Source organism: Rhinolophus ferrumequinum, chromosome 27 (assembly GCF_004115265.2).
Source record: "Rhinolophus ferrumequinum isolate MPI-CBG mRhiFer1 chromosome 27, mRhiFer1_v1.p, whole genome shotgun sequence".
Taxonomy (NCBI): domain Eukaryota; kingdom Metazoa; phylum Chordata; class Mammalia; order Chiroptera; family Rhinolophidae; genus Rhinolophus; species Rhinolophus ferrumequinum.
In genome coordinates, this window is record NC_046310.1 from 25862616 (window position 1) to 25879625 (window position 17010).

General features: G+C 41.5%; 1 protein-coding gene across 8 annotated transcripts in view; it reads left to right on the forward strand.

The window, feature by feature from the left end:
- Positions 1 to 17010, forward strand: part of TTC13 (tetratricopeptide repeat domain 13) — a 70214-nt gene that overhangs the window by 22444 nt on the left and 30760 nt on the right. For 2 of the 8 annotated variants that reach the window (XM_033099648.1, XM_033099647.1), the window contains exons 5-9: positions 7336 to 7401; positions 8899 to 8991; positions 11701 to 11817; positions 12764 to 12874; positions 15317 to 15343. In XM_033099648.1, the coding sequence (XP_032955539.1) occupies positions 7336 to 7401; positions 8899 to 8991; positions 11701 to 11817; positions 12764 to 12874; positions 15317 to 15343 (414 nt within the window). Of the gene's footprint in view, positions 1 to 2574; positions 2645 to 7335; positions 7402 to 8898; positions 8992 to 11700; positions 11818 to 12763; positions 12875 to 15316; positions 15344 to 17010 lie in introns of those variants that run through there. The other 6 variants (XM_033099650.1, XM_033099649.1, XM_033099653.1 and 3 more) reach the window with 4 other exon arrangements.

Below are 17010 nucleotides of genomic sequence, written 5' to 3' on the forward strand. Positions count from 1 at the left end.
CACTTTTACAGTTAACCCTGGTTTGAAAGGGAGATTTTGATACTTTCATAGGAGCAAATGACAATTAGCTATGGTGACCAACCGCAGAAAACTCTGCGAGCTTTCAGATGTATTACCAGTTCATTCAACTTTGTGAAAAATATGATTGCCATTGTAGTTGAAGGCAATATCACAATGTTAAAGAAAAAACTTTAAATAGTGAAAAGTTTCCTAATTCTGCTATTCTTCCATCATTCGTTTTTTATGACCTTTTCAAAGTATGCATTTGTGTTTTATAATCTAAATAGTTTGTATTACGTTTTTGTATAATCTGTACTATTTTGTGTTACTTTTCTACTTAATTTTATACTGTATTTCTCTACAATCTTATGATTGTAATAGCTGTATAATATGCCCTGTGTTGTCCATTTATTGTTGTAAAACATATTTCTCTTGCAGTTGTGTTCAGAAATTAGATCAGAGTTTCTCTCTTTGTGCCAAAAAAAGATATTAATATATTGAAATTTGATATAACACTTTCATCAACCTGTGATACAATGGGTTGCTTTCAACTGGGAAATTTTTCCTTGAGAATGTGTGGATTATAAAGTTAGACTGCTTCTCTGGTGATTCAGGCAATTGATGGGGCAGGAGTGGGGGCTGGGGGGGCAGCAATAAGATCAGACACTGCTGGCCCACAGAAGAAAGAGCTGAGTGGTCACTCAATACATTTTGACGTGGAGCAAGAGTGCCTTGGGCTCTCCCACTGGCGCTTTTCTTGGTGGTTTCTCTCTTCTTACCTTTCGTTTCGATGCTTCCCAGCTTTTCCAAGTCATGACACACATGGCAGATCCTGTATGCATGGCACACTAGAGTAAACAGAAGCACATATGAAGGTGTTAGGGTAGAGCTTGGTGAATATTCATCACATTGTCCTTACGTGATATAAAGACAAAATGCAAAAATTTATTATTAAATGCCAATCTTTTCAAACATTTTAATAAGAAACTTGATCCTGCTTTTCTATGCCAAACTTTTTGTGTGTTGGGCTTTCTGTTTGAAAGTGATGCACACAATTCCTATTTAAGAGTTTTTCGTTTCCTTCAAGCTCTTGACAGCCCGTGTCATCAAGAAACTGTACAAATAGGTGGAAGCAAGTGTGCAAAGAATAGTTGTTGCTTCTTCTCCAGTTGACTCCAAGTCCGTTTCTCACTGTGAATCAGAATTTGCATAAATCAGCCTCCTTAAATTGTATTTTAAAAGTATGGCTGTTCTCTAACTGCTCTTCCTTTTCTTTCATTGGCAAATGCACTGATAGTCTTTCTTGGAGTAATGAAATTGGTTTTTATCCCAACATTACCTCGTCATGCCCGGTATTCAGAACAGCGGTGATGTGTTCCTTCCAGCGTGCTTGGATGACGCTGTTAAAATCAGGCCCAAACTAAGTATTGCAGGAGAATCATTGTCACCGCATGCTATAGATGTCCACCTGTTCCTTGGGGGACCTTCACAGGTGCCAGAACTCCATTTTTAAGCCAATTAATGGCCTTTAACAAATCTGCAGTAAGAACTGTTCACACACAAACTTTTCGGGTTGAGTTCATTAACTCCTGATAAGCGTTTTCTTGGATAGCCCGTGAACTCCAGTGTGAAGCGGCAGAGAATGGAATCTGATTCCATTAATAGAAAGCTGAGAACAAATGGGACCACAGGGGCTTAGATTTTATTAGAGTCATCATTTTTATAAGATCGTTTAATATGAAGTTTGAGTCTATGCATGAGGGCTAATTAAAATTCCAGAATGAGCTTTTGATGTAAAGTTTTTGTACCTTCCTGCTGTTTTAGCTGCACAATCATGGAACAAACTTATAAGAAATTTCCTTAATCTTTGTTGTTTCAAAGTGTTCATTTGAATGTTTATCCAAATATGGTTTGTTTGGTGCATCTATAAAGGAAAAAAATGTTCTTGGAGCATCAGGGTTTCATCTGAGTAGTTTCCAAGCTGAGTAGATTTGGTAGTCTTCCTAGAAAACGCTTGCTTTTAAGGGCTTATGAAAATGAGTAATCTCTACATTGATGCCCTTATGTCACTTCCACATGTGTCAGTGCATTGATGATAGTGTTCTTGAAAAGTGGAACCATTTCCTGATTTCTGTGCTTCTTTAGTCCCCATGCAGGGCTGGGAAACATAAGTGCTGTGCCATCTTTATGAGGCAGTTGGCAAATTGCTTAATTGTGTGACCTTGAGCTCACCTGATTCTGATCTGATTCTGGTGGAACTGAATTCATGAAAGAACATCGTGTCTTATTTTTCATTAGCAGACAACATTTAAATATTCCTCTGCACGTGATGTTTTAAACATCCTTAATGCAATTATACATGTGTGTCTGCCACTTAGGCAAAGCTTAGTCCTCATTGCATTGCTGTGTAGTTACTTTTTGTTTGCTTTGATTCACTGACTTTAGAGTTTTAATAAAAAAGCCAGCTTTGTGGTGGAAAAATAAATATTTGTAAAATTTTAAGTCACTATAATATAATGAGAATAGTAAATTATACCTTTATGGATTTTTTAAAAAATCAGATTTTTGAGTTGAGACATCTAAGTGGACGTGACTGCAATAAAGGAGCTTATCTTACTCTGCCATGACTTTGCATTGGCATAAAGTAAGTAATATTGGAAGATGGAAATAGTAGTTTCCATGTAATTCATTTGAAATTCTGAAAACTATATAAAATACAAATATTAGACTTGTATATTCAAAAATACTTTGAAAACTTGATTTTCTGAGCCCAGTTAGGTTGTAGAAATAAATACTAGTTTTTATTTGAAAAAAAAATTTATTATGACATTTCATAAAGAAAAACTTTGACTTACTGTTAACATCTAAAGCCAATGATTGATAAAATAATAAAGCTGTATCAATAAAAAAACTAATAAAGCTATTATTTAATTTAGGAACCCTGTAACAATGATAAAAACCACGGTAGTTATAGATCTTTCCATACTGTTGGAAAAAAAAATTCTAGACAGAATATGCATTGAATAGACCCATTCAATTTACTCTTTTTAGAATTTTTCTAAAAAATGTAAAATCCCAAGAGACAAAAGAATGATGCCTGAATTCAGGAAGTTGCCAGTGTTTAGATATTTCAACTGTTTTAGACTTTTGAATGGCTGTATTTTAAAGGATTAAAAATTTTTATAGCCATAAAAATGTAACAGCTGTGATAGCTGGGGGCCCACCGGAAGCCATTCTCCACGGCTGAGCTGTCTTATGACTTTGCCTTACTGAGCCCCACATCTGGCTTTTTTCTTCCATCGGCTGCACCCAGTTGTCACTAACCATGCCATCCTGCTGGCTTCCCCACGGGGAGAACAGGCCAGGCAGAGCTGACTTGGATCTGCTAACCTTTACTATTCGTTAAGGTTTTCTAGCTGCACATTTGGCCAGCGTTTGTTGCTAATAATAACTGCTATGTATTAAGACTTAGCATGTGCCAGGTACTGTGCTAGGTGCCACAAACCCAAACATGAAAAGACATACCCTTGAGGATATGGTATTCCAGTGGGGTGACAAACATGCAAATGCAAAATAATGATGTAGTAAAAGAATTAATTTAATGAAATTATATCCACTTGGAAGTCTGAAAGACATCTTCGACTCAAAAGTTCCAAACCGACCACATGTGCGTCCTCGATCCGCCCATGTGCACCCTCCCACAACTAAAAAGAACCCAGCTGGTTGTATCCCAGAGTCGCCCAGCTCAGTGAATGGCCTCCCTGGAGTCACATGAATCCACATACTCCACACACCCAATTCTATGTATAGGCCTCCTAAGGATCTCCTGTGTCCATCTGCTTCTCCTGGTTCTGTTCAAACCACAGCCAAGCCTACCATCTGCCAATGACTGATGGGGCCATAATATCCCCACACACGCATGCACGTATCCCCGTGCACGTGCACGCACACACACAGCATATATATACGTGCACTTTAAACACACACATATTTTGCTGTTGCTTTTAGGTTAAAGGTAAAAATCCTTAATAGGGTTTCTACTTACCTCTCCAGCCTCATCGTGGGACACATGCCATGTTCCCTGTCTCCCTCGGGGCCTTGGCACACTTGGCTCTCTGCCTGGCCCAGCAGTCACTCTGGGATTCCCCGCCCCTCTAGGTCTCAGGTACCTGTTCCATAGGAAGCACTTCCCAATCTCGTCTAGGTTTTCATGCATTTTCTGAAAGCACCATTTACTCTCTAGCACTTATTGAAGATGTAACTACATTTATAGTTTGCTTCTTTGGCTCTGCTTCAAGAAAGCAAGACTCTTTCGCCTTCTGTGTTGGTTTTTGCTTACGGTGGTATTTTTGGCACATGGAACCAGACATGGCTGAGAGCATGCCATGAGTAAATATTTGTTGAATGAATGACTAACGTCCATATGACATTTAGTAGGAACCAAGGAGAAGGAGCATATTTATTTTCCAGGGGAGGTTGTGAGGGGTCAGAGTAGCTGGAGCGTTTGAGCTGAGACTGAAGTGCTTTCATGGGCACAGAGGCAGTGGGTGTGCCCTGTTTCAGGAGGGAGGGCAGCGTTTCACGTGCCCTGAGCTCTGGGGGCGTGTTGCATGTAAGGAACTGTCCAGAGTGCTGAGTCTAGAGTAGCAGTCGGGAGTGGGGGAGTGGACGAGACAGGGCTGGACAGGAAGGCAGGAAAAGGATCAGTAGTTTTTGCAAAGGCATTTAGATGTTACCTCATTATTTTTCAAATTGTGAGTTGCTACCCTTTAGTAGGACCTGAAATTAACTGGTGAGTCAAAACTAGCGCTGTTTTAAAAATGAAATACATTAAACTAGAAAAATGTTACATTACAGCATGTTTGGTAAGGCTACATATGACTTAGTGGCACTTTTGTTTCTGATAACGTGTGTGTATGTGTGTATGTTATGTATGTGTATACTGGGTTGCAATGTAAAAAGTATTTCTTATTATGGGTTAGAGCAGAAATGTGTTTGAATGTCTCTGTTGTAGATATTGGGGAGCTAATGAATAACTTCAGCCAGAGCAGTGACAGACTTTAGTGTTCGACAGGTGACCTTAGTGTGAGTCTGGAGTTGAGATGGAAAGACACAGGAAAATGTAACAACTGCTGCAATGGCCTATGCGAGAGAGGAAGGCGGCAGTAGGGCAGTGCGATGCCTGGGGAAGGACAGGCACCAGATTTCCCAGGAGGTGAAACTGCCAGGACTTCATGGGTAGATACGTTGGTTGGGGAGATGGGGGTGACTCTGGAGTGGCTGGGTATGTGGAGATGACAGTCATGTCAGTGGAATAACTATTTAAATACACCTTTTCCTGATTCATGTCATGATCACCTGACATAACATTTTTCTCAGTTTCAGGATAAAAGCCTCTTAGATAGTATCTTTTGAGATGTTACAAATCTGAGAGTGGGTTTTCCTCTGACTGGAGAATGTCGTCCTGGGATAAGCTGTGTGGGCTCTCTGCACCCTGCCCAGTCTGGCCGAGATGCTGTTCTGTTCAGTGTCCCATCTTCTGGCTAGGGTTGTTGCTATGGAAAACAGGAAGACAGCCTGACTTGCATTCCTCAGTGGGTGACTGTTTTTCCTGCTCCTCCTCTCCGCCTATACCTGCGTCCCTCTTCTGCCTTCCTTTAAGCAGGAAGGATATTTAAATGTTTCGAGTGTTAACCTCTGAGTGGCAGGATGAGAGGGTGCCTTCTCCTTTCTCTTTGTGCTTTTCTTCATTTTCTAAATTTATAAGAAATTTATTGACCATTCAATAAAATTTTTTATTTATAATAAAATTATCTGTTTTCTATATTCCTTGAAACTGTTAGTGTTTGGAGAGCTTTCTTCTGTGCACACACTGCCCTACACGATCATATATCCGTGTTACTTGTAGCTGCCGTTCCTTTGGAGTTCTGTCACTTGTACTGTTTTTCCACTTAGCAAATAGCATGCCCGTTACACATAAGTTGTAAATCACAAGTACAGAACGATAGGGGAGCCAGGGGAGTGACCTAAGTGAGCAAAGTGCGTTGATGTTCGGCGGACGGGCTTGCGGTAAACTGACAAATACACACCCTTCATCTGAAGAGGCAGCCAGGACTTAGTGCCAGTTACTTCTTGTCATGTGAGAGAGAATGCCAAAATGTGGGTCTGTCTTCATTGAATTTTCCAAGAGAAGCTAGAAACCTGTAATTGTTTACTTGACTTTCCCCAATTTTCCACACACTGTGAGGCCAGTCTGCTAGCTGGCAGTGAGGCAGCAAGTGGTCACTTGATGTACCTCCTTCAGTTTAAAGTAGCTTTTTTTTCCCCCAATGCATGGCATCTTCTCCCACGTGCTCATCCTTAAAGTTGATGTGTCTTTTTTTCCCAATACTGCCAAACACCCTCTCTCAGATTTGAACTGAACCGTAGATCAGCCTGTAAGATGCCTCATCTGGTACAGTTCTGATAAATTCTTTAGCTGTGTCAAGAGTTTCACCCAGGGCCTTATAGCCAGAGGCTGTTTACTCCTTTCCTCAATGTTCAGGGAAGGATCCAGAGATGAGGTCAAAACTGCAGAGGCTAAGTGGAGTCGGGAGGCGTTTCACTCAGTGAGTGGGGCAGCTCAGACCTCTGACCTGGGTGCAGGGCCTGGCGGGGGCAGCAGGCGCTGCCCTTGGTCCTGAAGGTTTTGTGTCTGGTCCATCGGAGAGGAGGTTGCAGAAAGGGTCTGGTTTTTATTCTGACCCATTAGCATAAGGACTGTGTTACCCCCCAGCAGACTGTGGAGCCGACTCGTGTCTTCGTTTCTCACTGTGCTGGCACTGAGGGGTCCTTTCCTGCTCAGATTATGTCATGAGTGTATGAAAGGAGACAAAGTAGGAAGAGACATTACTACCCAGTCCTTTGCTCATATCTGTTTACTTCTTGAGCCTCTACTGTCTCTGTAAGACATGCTTGCTGGTGCTGCCAGTCATAGAGTTGTCCAGGGGATTACATTTTAAATGAGATGACTGTGTGAAAGAAACTAGGAAGAGATCAGTATGGTTCTCCCTATTTTAGTGTGTGTGTATGTATATATATACATACACACACACTAAAATTTTATTTTATATATATATACACACTAATATTTTAATGCAAAACTCTTACTGCATGTCTCATTTAAATGAGCTTTAAGATCACAGACTTTCCTGGTTGGGGACTGAATATGGACTTACGAGTGTGGTAGCATAAAGTACAGCTGTCACTTGTGGCATTAACATGCTTTAAGCAGAAACTGATTTTTGTTTTGTTTTGTTTATGGTTTTTGACGTGTTTCTGTTTTGGTCTGACTAGGAGGAGCCTGATCTGGTTAGTGCAATTTATGGCCGAGGGATAGCCTATGGAAAGAAGGGCCTACATGTGAGTATGGAATAGTGACGCTTGCCGTAGTGCCTACCTGACCTGACGCGGACGAGGGTTTGATGGAACTACTCACTGTCCATTCAGCTCTGATGGAACATGCAGTGTGTCGTTCCACTTCACTAATGAGCAAAGGTCCATAGAGGGTTTTCGCAGGATCAAATGGCCAGGAAACGGGGCCTGGGAAGTTGTACCGAGGTCTTCTGAAGTCAGTTTGGCCATACTTTCTGGTCCACAAGGACAGCCTTTGCCAGCCTAAACTTTACCTCATGATGAAGTGGACATAGATCAAGAAAAGCACGAGACCCTGACTGAGTCCCTAAGAAACATTCCTTAGTAGAAGTGGAGACAAGGCACCAGTTATCCAGCGGGACTCAGAGTTTGAGTTCCGTTCATGATGCTTCAAGGGTGAATAGAAGAACAAAAGTTTTTTTGTAAAATTTATTTTTATTTGTTATCATATATTATACTTCCCCCAGATAGGTGTATCTCTGGAGTCTTATTCCCCTTTTTTCTCTGAGGAATGCAGGAAGAGGGTTATAAGAAGTCTATTTTGCTCAACAGAGGCACCATGGTATAAAAATAAAGCCTTTCCTAAGATTATATAGTAAATAAGGAAATGGTCTAAGATTCAGATCTCCACAGTTTCAGTCTAGAACTTTCTACATAAACTTTTTCTGTTGTCTTATTGTGTATTAAAAGTACTCAAGTGAAATTATGCTTTGAGGGAGAAACATCACTTTTGTATCTTTGCCAATTAAAAAAATTGTACTAATTGGTGCTGGCCTATTGGATAAATTTTATGTAATATTTGTATACTTCTGAGACATAGACGACTGAGAATGAACTCAGGTTTGGGAATGGTGGGGGTGCTTAGGAAGGTAGCAGGGCATCAATAAATGACCAAATTGCCCTAGTGGAAGCCAGAGATAAGCAACGTCTTCCTAACTCTCATCTGTTTTAATTTTATATCTTGACGTGAAATTTGCTTGTATCTTTAATGCATTTTTAATATAAAAATAACATGCTCATATAATTTTAATGTAAAAGTAACTTGCAAATTTTAAAGAGAACTTACCTAGACTTGTTACAGTGGAGGTGTGTGGGCTCAGGGCTTTGCTTGACACTGATTGGCCCCTTCGGTACCCATATTGCCGTCAGTCAGCATCATTTTGCATGCTGGTATCCACCTTCTCACCCCTTGCATTCGTTGATTCAGTGTTTAAATCGGGTAAATGTAGAAACTATCCTGCCATCTGTGGAGCGTGGTATAGGTAGTCAGGCCCATCATGCTGTTGCTGGGTAGGGAAAGTTGAGTAAGTTAAACAAGGGTAACGTAACTTATTTAACTTGGCAGACCTGTCGTCAGAAGCTAAATTCATATTTATTGCTAAATAATTAGTTATATGGTTACTAAATTATGAGTTATTTCAGAAAATCTATTCAAGCCGGTTCTGAGTAACAGTGGATCTCATACTAAGCTAATGCCTTTTCAAGGACATTAAGAATGCCGAGCTCGCTCTGTTTGAACTGAGCCGAGTAATTTCCCTGGAACCAGACCGTCCAGAGGTGTTTGAGCAGCGAGCAGAAGTGAGTGTGGTTTTCTTTCTCCCTCTGTCCTTATTGGATTAGTTGAAATTCAGATTTTTTCCCCTGTTATTACTTGTAAATTTTAAAGCTCCCTTATACCTATTGTATTTTCTTCCTCAGTACTTCATGCTTTTAAAAATGGTTTAAATTACTAGAAAACTATGGGCCAAGTGATACTTCTGATTTAACATATAATACTAATACTTGGCATTAGAATATGCATTTATGATGTGTACTATCAGTGTTCATTGAAAAATATATCACACATGACATTTATTGTATATATACATACTTTAGCAAGACTTAATATGACAGTGTGGTCAAAACGAAATGTATAGCCTTTAGAAATAGGTGTGTGTGTGTGTGTGTGTGTGTGTGTGTGTGTGTACACGTGCGTGCTTATATAAAATATTCATAAAACATATCCATCTGCATAGAGACACAGATCAGGTAAGGCTGACTATAACCAGACCTTCAAGAAACTTCTAACTTGAGCTGGGGACAGATCAGTAACTTGGTGAGAATTCCACGAATTCCAGGTAATTCTTGTGAGAGGAGACACTAAGAGGAGGTGCTTCTCCAGGAAAGGGGTGGCCTGCCGGAAAGGCGTGGCCTGCCGGGAAGGCGTGGCCTGCCGGGAAGGCGTGGCCTGCTGGAGTTCCCAGCGAGTTTGTCCAGGGTGTTGAGGTGTCCGCAGAGTCCTCACTGAGGAGGTGACAGGAGAGCCCATCAGATCCCACGTCCTGGGGGACAAGGTCATTCGGAAGGGTGTGCAGATCAGAGAAAAGAATGTGTGCAAAGGCACTCCTTTTAATGTTTTTAAATGAAAACATTGCTGTTTTCATAAAATAATAGTAAGCTATCCAGGTTTCATGTTGTATTTATTTTACTGCACATTTAGCCATGTTAAATGCTTTAGAGTTTATGTTAATGTGTTTAACCTGAATAAAACTTAACTTTTAACCATCTGATCTGGTGGGATTTCATAGTTGAACTAAAGAGGAAAAATTACTTCTTTTTCCTCTTTTGGGAGAGAAAACTTAGCAAGTAAAGGAAACATTAAGTGTTTTAGTAATTTAAAACTATTTGTGATGTTTTGTTCTCAAAATTATAGGGTCTCAAATTATATAGTTCAGTTTCTGAAAGTGAATTTTATGTTTTATTGGGGATTTGGCTTTCTCAATAAAATTCTTCCTGAATTCATAGTATTATACTTCATGACCTCTGGTCTGTGTCGGACGGTAACTGCAGCGGAGCCTGGCTGGCGCTTCATGCGAGCATTTGGTGGCCAATTGGTCATCATCTGCGGGGGCGGGGGATGAGACTTTTTCTCTCTGTTATTCTGATGTTATGGTAAAATGTTATGATAAAGCATGAATTTAATTTCTAAGTTTTCTTAGAAAAATGACTTAGTAGGCAGATTTAAAAATTTTGTATGTCTAATAAAAAGCTCATTGTGTATCCAAAATAATATTGGTAATTAGAAAAGTAATTTTCATTTATCTTAAAAATACATAGTAATATCCCCCTTTTGCAACGTTATTGGGTAATAATGCCCCTACATAGTGATTTTTCCAGCTAAATTATAGCATACCATTTATATATGTCAGAAATTATTTTATGAGAAATCTTTCACTTTCATACTTTCCGAAATAGTCTATATTTGATGAACATAATTACACATTCTTAGTTACTCAGGTCATTTTTCTGCGTATTGATGACTGTGCTGGGCTGTCATAATTCAGTTATGTACCTAGGGGTTAATAAACTAGGTGGGGATGTTTTTCCTTCCAAAACATAACCCCGACCACTATGCTTTTGAATTCTCAGGCAGCCTTTCGTCTCTTTCCTCTTTCTTACCATTCTTGCTACTGGTAATGTGCCTGCCTGAATCCTCTCTCTTGCTGGTTTTAAGTTCCTGCAGAGTAGGAACCAGGTAGTAAAACTTGACAAAAAAAGACCTATATTATAAGAACAAAATAAACCCTAACTTAAGGACAATTGTTCAGGATAAAATGCTTGAGCTTGGTTGCATGAATGCTGATACCCATGTTGGATTTCCTCATGTCTTTTCGGTGTGCTTTTGTGTTCTGAACTGTCTTCTATATTGTCATGTTGCCTGAACATAACTGATGCTGGATCAAAAGAGCTCTCCAAGCAGGCTTACAGATGTTTTTTCTCCTACTTTGCAGATCATGACTGAAGAGTTAAGACTTGTTAGCACACAGGACTTACAAAACACCTGGAATCTTAGAAATTGTCATTTAGCACTTACTATCTCAGAGGACATAGCTGAAGGTCATGGAGGACACTATCTGTGTTCAACAGTTTCTCTATTTTAATCATTCAAAGTTTTTTTTCAGACTGACTTTGACATGCCAAATTTTGATCTGAAAGAGAAATTATAGGTTGAGAAACAAAAGGTCACATTTCAGGAAAAGCAACATGTGTGATAACCCAGAACATGAAACAATCACAAGGCACTTGCTGCAGTCATGTACTTCATCAGCCTCCCATGGCTGGATGGGCTAGTGGTCCCTCAGCTTGCTGACCTTGAACCTCACTGCTTAGTACGTGGGGTCTAGTCTGCTGAGAGGGTCACACTGAGAGTGGAGAATGTTGAAGTGTAATTGAAAAGTCAAAAACATTGGCAGTTTTAGGGTTGATAATTGGAAGTGTTCTTCCCTAATTACATTTTTGGGTTTATAGATTCTGTCCCCTCTGGGACGAATTAATGAAGCAGTGAATGACCTCACTAAAGCTATCCAACTTCAGCCCTCAGCACGGCTGTACAGACACCGGGGGACCCTGTACTTCATATCAGAGGTGAGTAACTTTTGCCTTGAAACATTTCCTTTCGTGATGGTAAAGATTTCACTTTCCCTTCTACTTCAGAAAGCTACTGTAGATTTGGGTTTGGGGCTGTGTAGTAATATGTTTCTGATACAAGACAGTTATAAGAGCATTTTCTTTAGCTGAAGGTGAAGCCATACAGAAATAATAAGTACCAAGAACACATTTTCTTGCTTGAGGTGTTGGCAATAACTAATTCTGGACTAAGGGGAAGAAAGAAAGAGAGAGAAACAAGAAGTTTGGTTCACAGGTATTGCTTCAGCCTTTCCTGGAGGTGTCAGCATAGGGAAGCAGGTATGCCTGTTATTAGTGTGATAAATTTAGAGGTACAATTTATGTTCTTTGGGTACCACAACCCAAGAACCATCACCTGAACTGATATGGCTTCCGAGACTGTATGTAGCTTCTGTAAGTGACCCAAATCTGAGAAGATTATCTCTTATCATCATAGTGATATTTATGATTGCCACAATTATTTTTGGATTTATAGTAATTTTCATAAGTTTTTAATGCAAAAGAAAATTATTTTTAAAATCTCAGCATAATACATTTTAGGGTTGATCTATGCATGATTATTTTAGAAGTATTCAGTATAATGTTAGTACAGAAAATAATTTTTAAAGTTTCTCTAACAGATTATGACTTCAATAGCAGTTAAAATGGTATTCTTTTTATAACTGAAACAGTATGCTTAAATTAAACCTTTGTGAATTTGTCCCATCAATTTCCTAAGAAAATCAACTATTTCAATAAACAGTATAAGCATTCAACTTATAACATTTATGGTCATGAAATGTTTCCTTTAAAGCCAAAAAGGGCACAGAAGGAATTGGGATTTTTTTCTTACCAATCAAAAATAGGAAATGTCCAAATATCTAATGAATACTACTTTATTTTTTTTCCACTCTCCTTTTTATAGGACTATGCAACAGCCCATGAAGACTTTCAGCAGTCCTTAGAGCTGAACAAAAACCAGCCTATAGCTATGCTATACAAAGGTTTAACTTTCTTTCACAGAGGACTTTTGAAGGTGAAAGTGTTGTGCAGTATGTGTACTGTAGAATGATTCTGCTTTTATTTTGCGGGTGGGAAGAATTTAATTCGGTGTGTTTTAAAATGATATTTAGTATATCTATCTAATTAGTTTCTTTCAGAAGGTAGTTTGAATCAACGTGTTTATTGAGCTCCTACAATTGGGAAGTACTTGGAGGAGAGTCCACAAGGAGAGAGGATAAAATGTTAGTAAGAGGGGGAAATAACGCTTTACACTTACAAAAGATACAATTCTTTCCACATATAATTTATCATATGGTAAATACACTAAAGAAAGTAACATAAGCTATGCACTAAAGAAAGTAAAAGAAACAAAGTGCTTTAGAAACAGAGATAAGAAAGATTCCTTTAAGCTACGGAGTTAGAGAAAGTTCCACAGAACAGGTAGACTTCGTCCGGGGCCTTGCAGGCAGAGAGTGGGATTAGGTGGGGGAAGAAAAGCACTGCAGGCAGAGAGGAAAGCGTTGGTGATGACAGACATGGACATACAGCCCATGGGTGGGACAGGAAGTCAGCGTGAATGTGAGGGAGACGGGCTGGCGGTGGTGGAGGGGAGGGTCTAACGTGCCTCAGCACGATGCTGAGCATTTCACTTTAATTTGTAGGCCCAGGGGAGCTCTAAAATCTAGATCTGGGGAGAAATACATGGTTCGGACCAAATCTGTCATTTAGGAAGTGGACTCTGACACGGCAGTGGCCAAGAGGTTAGGGACAGAGGGACTGACAGGAGACTTGGCTGGCGCCCCAGGTCAGAGGTCATGAAATGACCTGGGCTCCTCCGGAGGCGGTGGAAGCAGGTGGGGGGCATCTCTGAGGTGCATCCAGCACACACTGTCCCCTGAAGACTGCTGTGGGGGGCAGTGAGGGACATAGGAAGGCGTGATCTTAGCGGACTCCACATGTGGGAGAAGTGTCACCTCCAGCCTGTCCCTTCCTCCTGCCCTGGGTTCTGCAATCTCTGAGCACATGTTGAGAACACTGTGCATCAGGCTTATGTTCTGCCAGGAGTGGGCAGGCCGGAGCTGGGGCTGAGACCAGAGCCCTGGGTCCCTCACCTTGGCCCTCTGTGCCCGAGGCCTGGCCCACATACAGTCAGTGCTCTAATGCAGGATACATCAGAACTGCCCAACTGAAGACCTGCAGGCCTACGAGCCCAACACAGGCAGTCTAGACAGGTGGAAAACACATCATTCTGACTCAGACATCAGGAGAGCTTCACAGGGAAGATTGCAAGCTGTGGCGAATTTCCGTAGCATGTGGCAGGGGAGGGTGCACTGGAAGAGAGAACAGCATTTTATTGTTGGAAAGAGCCCTGAGGATTCACACACACACACACACACACACACACAGGGGTGGGGTACCTTTAAAAAAGCCACATGTAAACCTCAGTGTGACGGACACAGCCTGTCACATAGTAGCTGCTCAATAAGCATTAGTGGAATAAACGGATTTCAGGAAGAAAGCTTTGCATTTGGACGCAGAGCTCTCGCTCTGAGTCCTATTAACTACCTGGACAAGTTACCTAAACTCTTTCAGCCTCTCCTTCCACATCTGTCAAGTAGAGATGATTCTACTCTCTGCCTCTTGAAGCGATTGTGAGAATAAAGTAAAATAACGTATGAAAAGTACTTTATAAGGTATAAACATGAATCAGGTATTAATTATTATAGATTATTTTACATGTGAAAATTTAATCTATATTTCATAGACTCTGAAAAACTTAACTCCCGTCCACTAAAAATCAAACCAAAAAGAAGCTTGTAGACTTTACTCCATACACCTCGTACCTTTTTCGCAAGTGTGTGGCAGGCAGTCGTGACCAGGTCTGTCCCTCAGGGCTGAGTCACAGCCGCAGGTGGCTGTTCAGAATGCACCGGGAGCAGCTGCCAGATGCGCCTCTAGGAATTCTGCATGTGCCTGTACTCTTCTCATCCTCTCCCAGTCGCCATCTATTGAAAAATTCAAGGCCACAGTTCTGTGTTCAGAGTATTCCCCTCAAATGTCTGTCTCATGGAGGGGAAAAGATTTGAATACAAAAAAATACCGACTATTAGTATTAAGAGGTTAAAAGCATTTTTTTAAGCAAACAAATGCAAACACATGATTGTATTATAACTGTAAAGCCAGGTTTAGGCATGTGGGCAGGGCTGTCTGTGGTTTTTTCAAAATCAGAACTTTTCAGAAAAGAGCTACAACAGAGACACTAACTACCAATTGGACAAGGACTAAAATTCGTTTTGGTTTATTCCAAATCCACGCAATGAGATCCTAGAAATGGTGCTTTGGTTCCCCAGCGTTAGAAGCCCCTCAGTAAGCCAGGCTTACCAAAATGATGCGATCCTTTCTCCTTTCACCATGCTCATAAACACAGCATTCAATGTGTGTAATAGATGGGAACTTTTTCTTTGCATTTTTATAGATCTGCTGTCCGAGGCGGTCAGAGTGTGTACGTATTGTCTCGTTCGTCCCAACGGCATTCCCATGAAGTATATAGAAGGAGCAGAGGGTGTCCCGTTACACAGATTGGAAAACTGAGACAGCGGTGAAATGCCTTACTTAAATTCATCAACGTAGTTTAGCTCTATCTCTGTTTCTCTTGTTAACTAGACACGAGGTATTAAATGGACCGATGAGTCTGAGCTGTCTTTATGTCCTGAAGGGGTCTCTCCAGGTCAACCGCAATTAAGAAATTAATTAAGTGGGTAATGCCTTATTCGCTTTACGATATACATTAGAAATATATTAGGCAATATTACATGACAAATTTCACAGCTGCCCAATTCAGTAGACATATCAGACATCTTGGATATTCCTAGGGGGAAAAAACCAGCAAGCATTTTTCTATTGAATTCTCTGTTTTATCTGTGTTGCAAGGATATTTCAGAAATGATGCATTCCGAGCACGTTTTCATCACCTTTATTGTGAGAGTTGCCTGAGACGGTTCTAGTTACAGTGAACAGCCTGGGTGGGTGCTGGCCGCCCCAAAACCAGTAAGGAAGACGGAGACTTGAAAGTGGTGCTGAGGGCATTCGCTACACAAACGAATTCAGAGCCAGTTCTTATGCTTAGAGATTGATTCATTCAAACGTAGTTTCTTTGTTCCCAATGGCTTAAAATCTTGATTCTGCTATGTCCCCTCTTTGGCAGAATGAGGTAGAGAGCTGTGCAGTGATTAGACAGGAACCCTGAAACCAAAGCCTCTTAAAAGCTGAAGAGAAATCAGACTGAAGAGCTGTGCGTCCGAGCGTGCTGTAAGTGCCGTGGGCAGCAGGTGTCCCCAGGCATCTCCGCTGGGTGTCCACAGACACTCCAGACTACCGCGCCCGGCGGCACTCATGACCCCTGCCACCCCTCCCACCCACCTGGTCGCCGTCCTTCGTGCTGTCCTTCCTTCTGTTGGTTCGCACTCTCGCCCCCACCCAGGCTCCTCAGCTCCAAAGCACCCCCCTCCGTCTCCCCCTCCCCCCCAAACAGCCACCAGGTTCTGTCTCAGTCTGCCTTTCCAGATGTCTCCTGAATCAGACCCTTTCTCTCCCGAGACACTGTCTCCATTTGAGCTTTCATTATCTCTTGTCTGGACACTGCTGTCACCTCCTCCTTGGTCCCCATTCTCCCCCCTCCAATCTGCCTTCTCTGTTGTTGCCAGCAGAATCCTATAGAGGACATTTAGTGGAGTCGCACACCTACCCACAGCCCCCAGGCCTCGTTGCCTGAGGGGCCGGGCCGGACTGCAGAGCGTGGCAGACGCCCTTCCCTCTCAGGTCCCAGCTGACGCACTGCTGCAGCCCCTGTCTTATGCACTGGTGTGCCCCCCATCTTTTCCCTCTCCACCACTCCCACCGTGCACCCCACACACCTGCCGCCCACGTTGCCCACCGATCCTGAGCCCCGTGCCACTGGCCATACCACTTCCTCTGTGCAAGAGGCCCTCTCTCTTTACCCAGTTCCCTCTCGTTCTCCAAGACCCAATTCAGTCGTCACTTCCTCTCTGCAGCCTGTCCTGGTGTCCCCAGGTTCAGTTAGCTGTTTCTTTCCCTGTATTCCCAAGACTTTGAGTCATGTCTCCACTGTAGTTCTTAGTTTGTGTTCTAATAACCTGGTTATATAGCTTT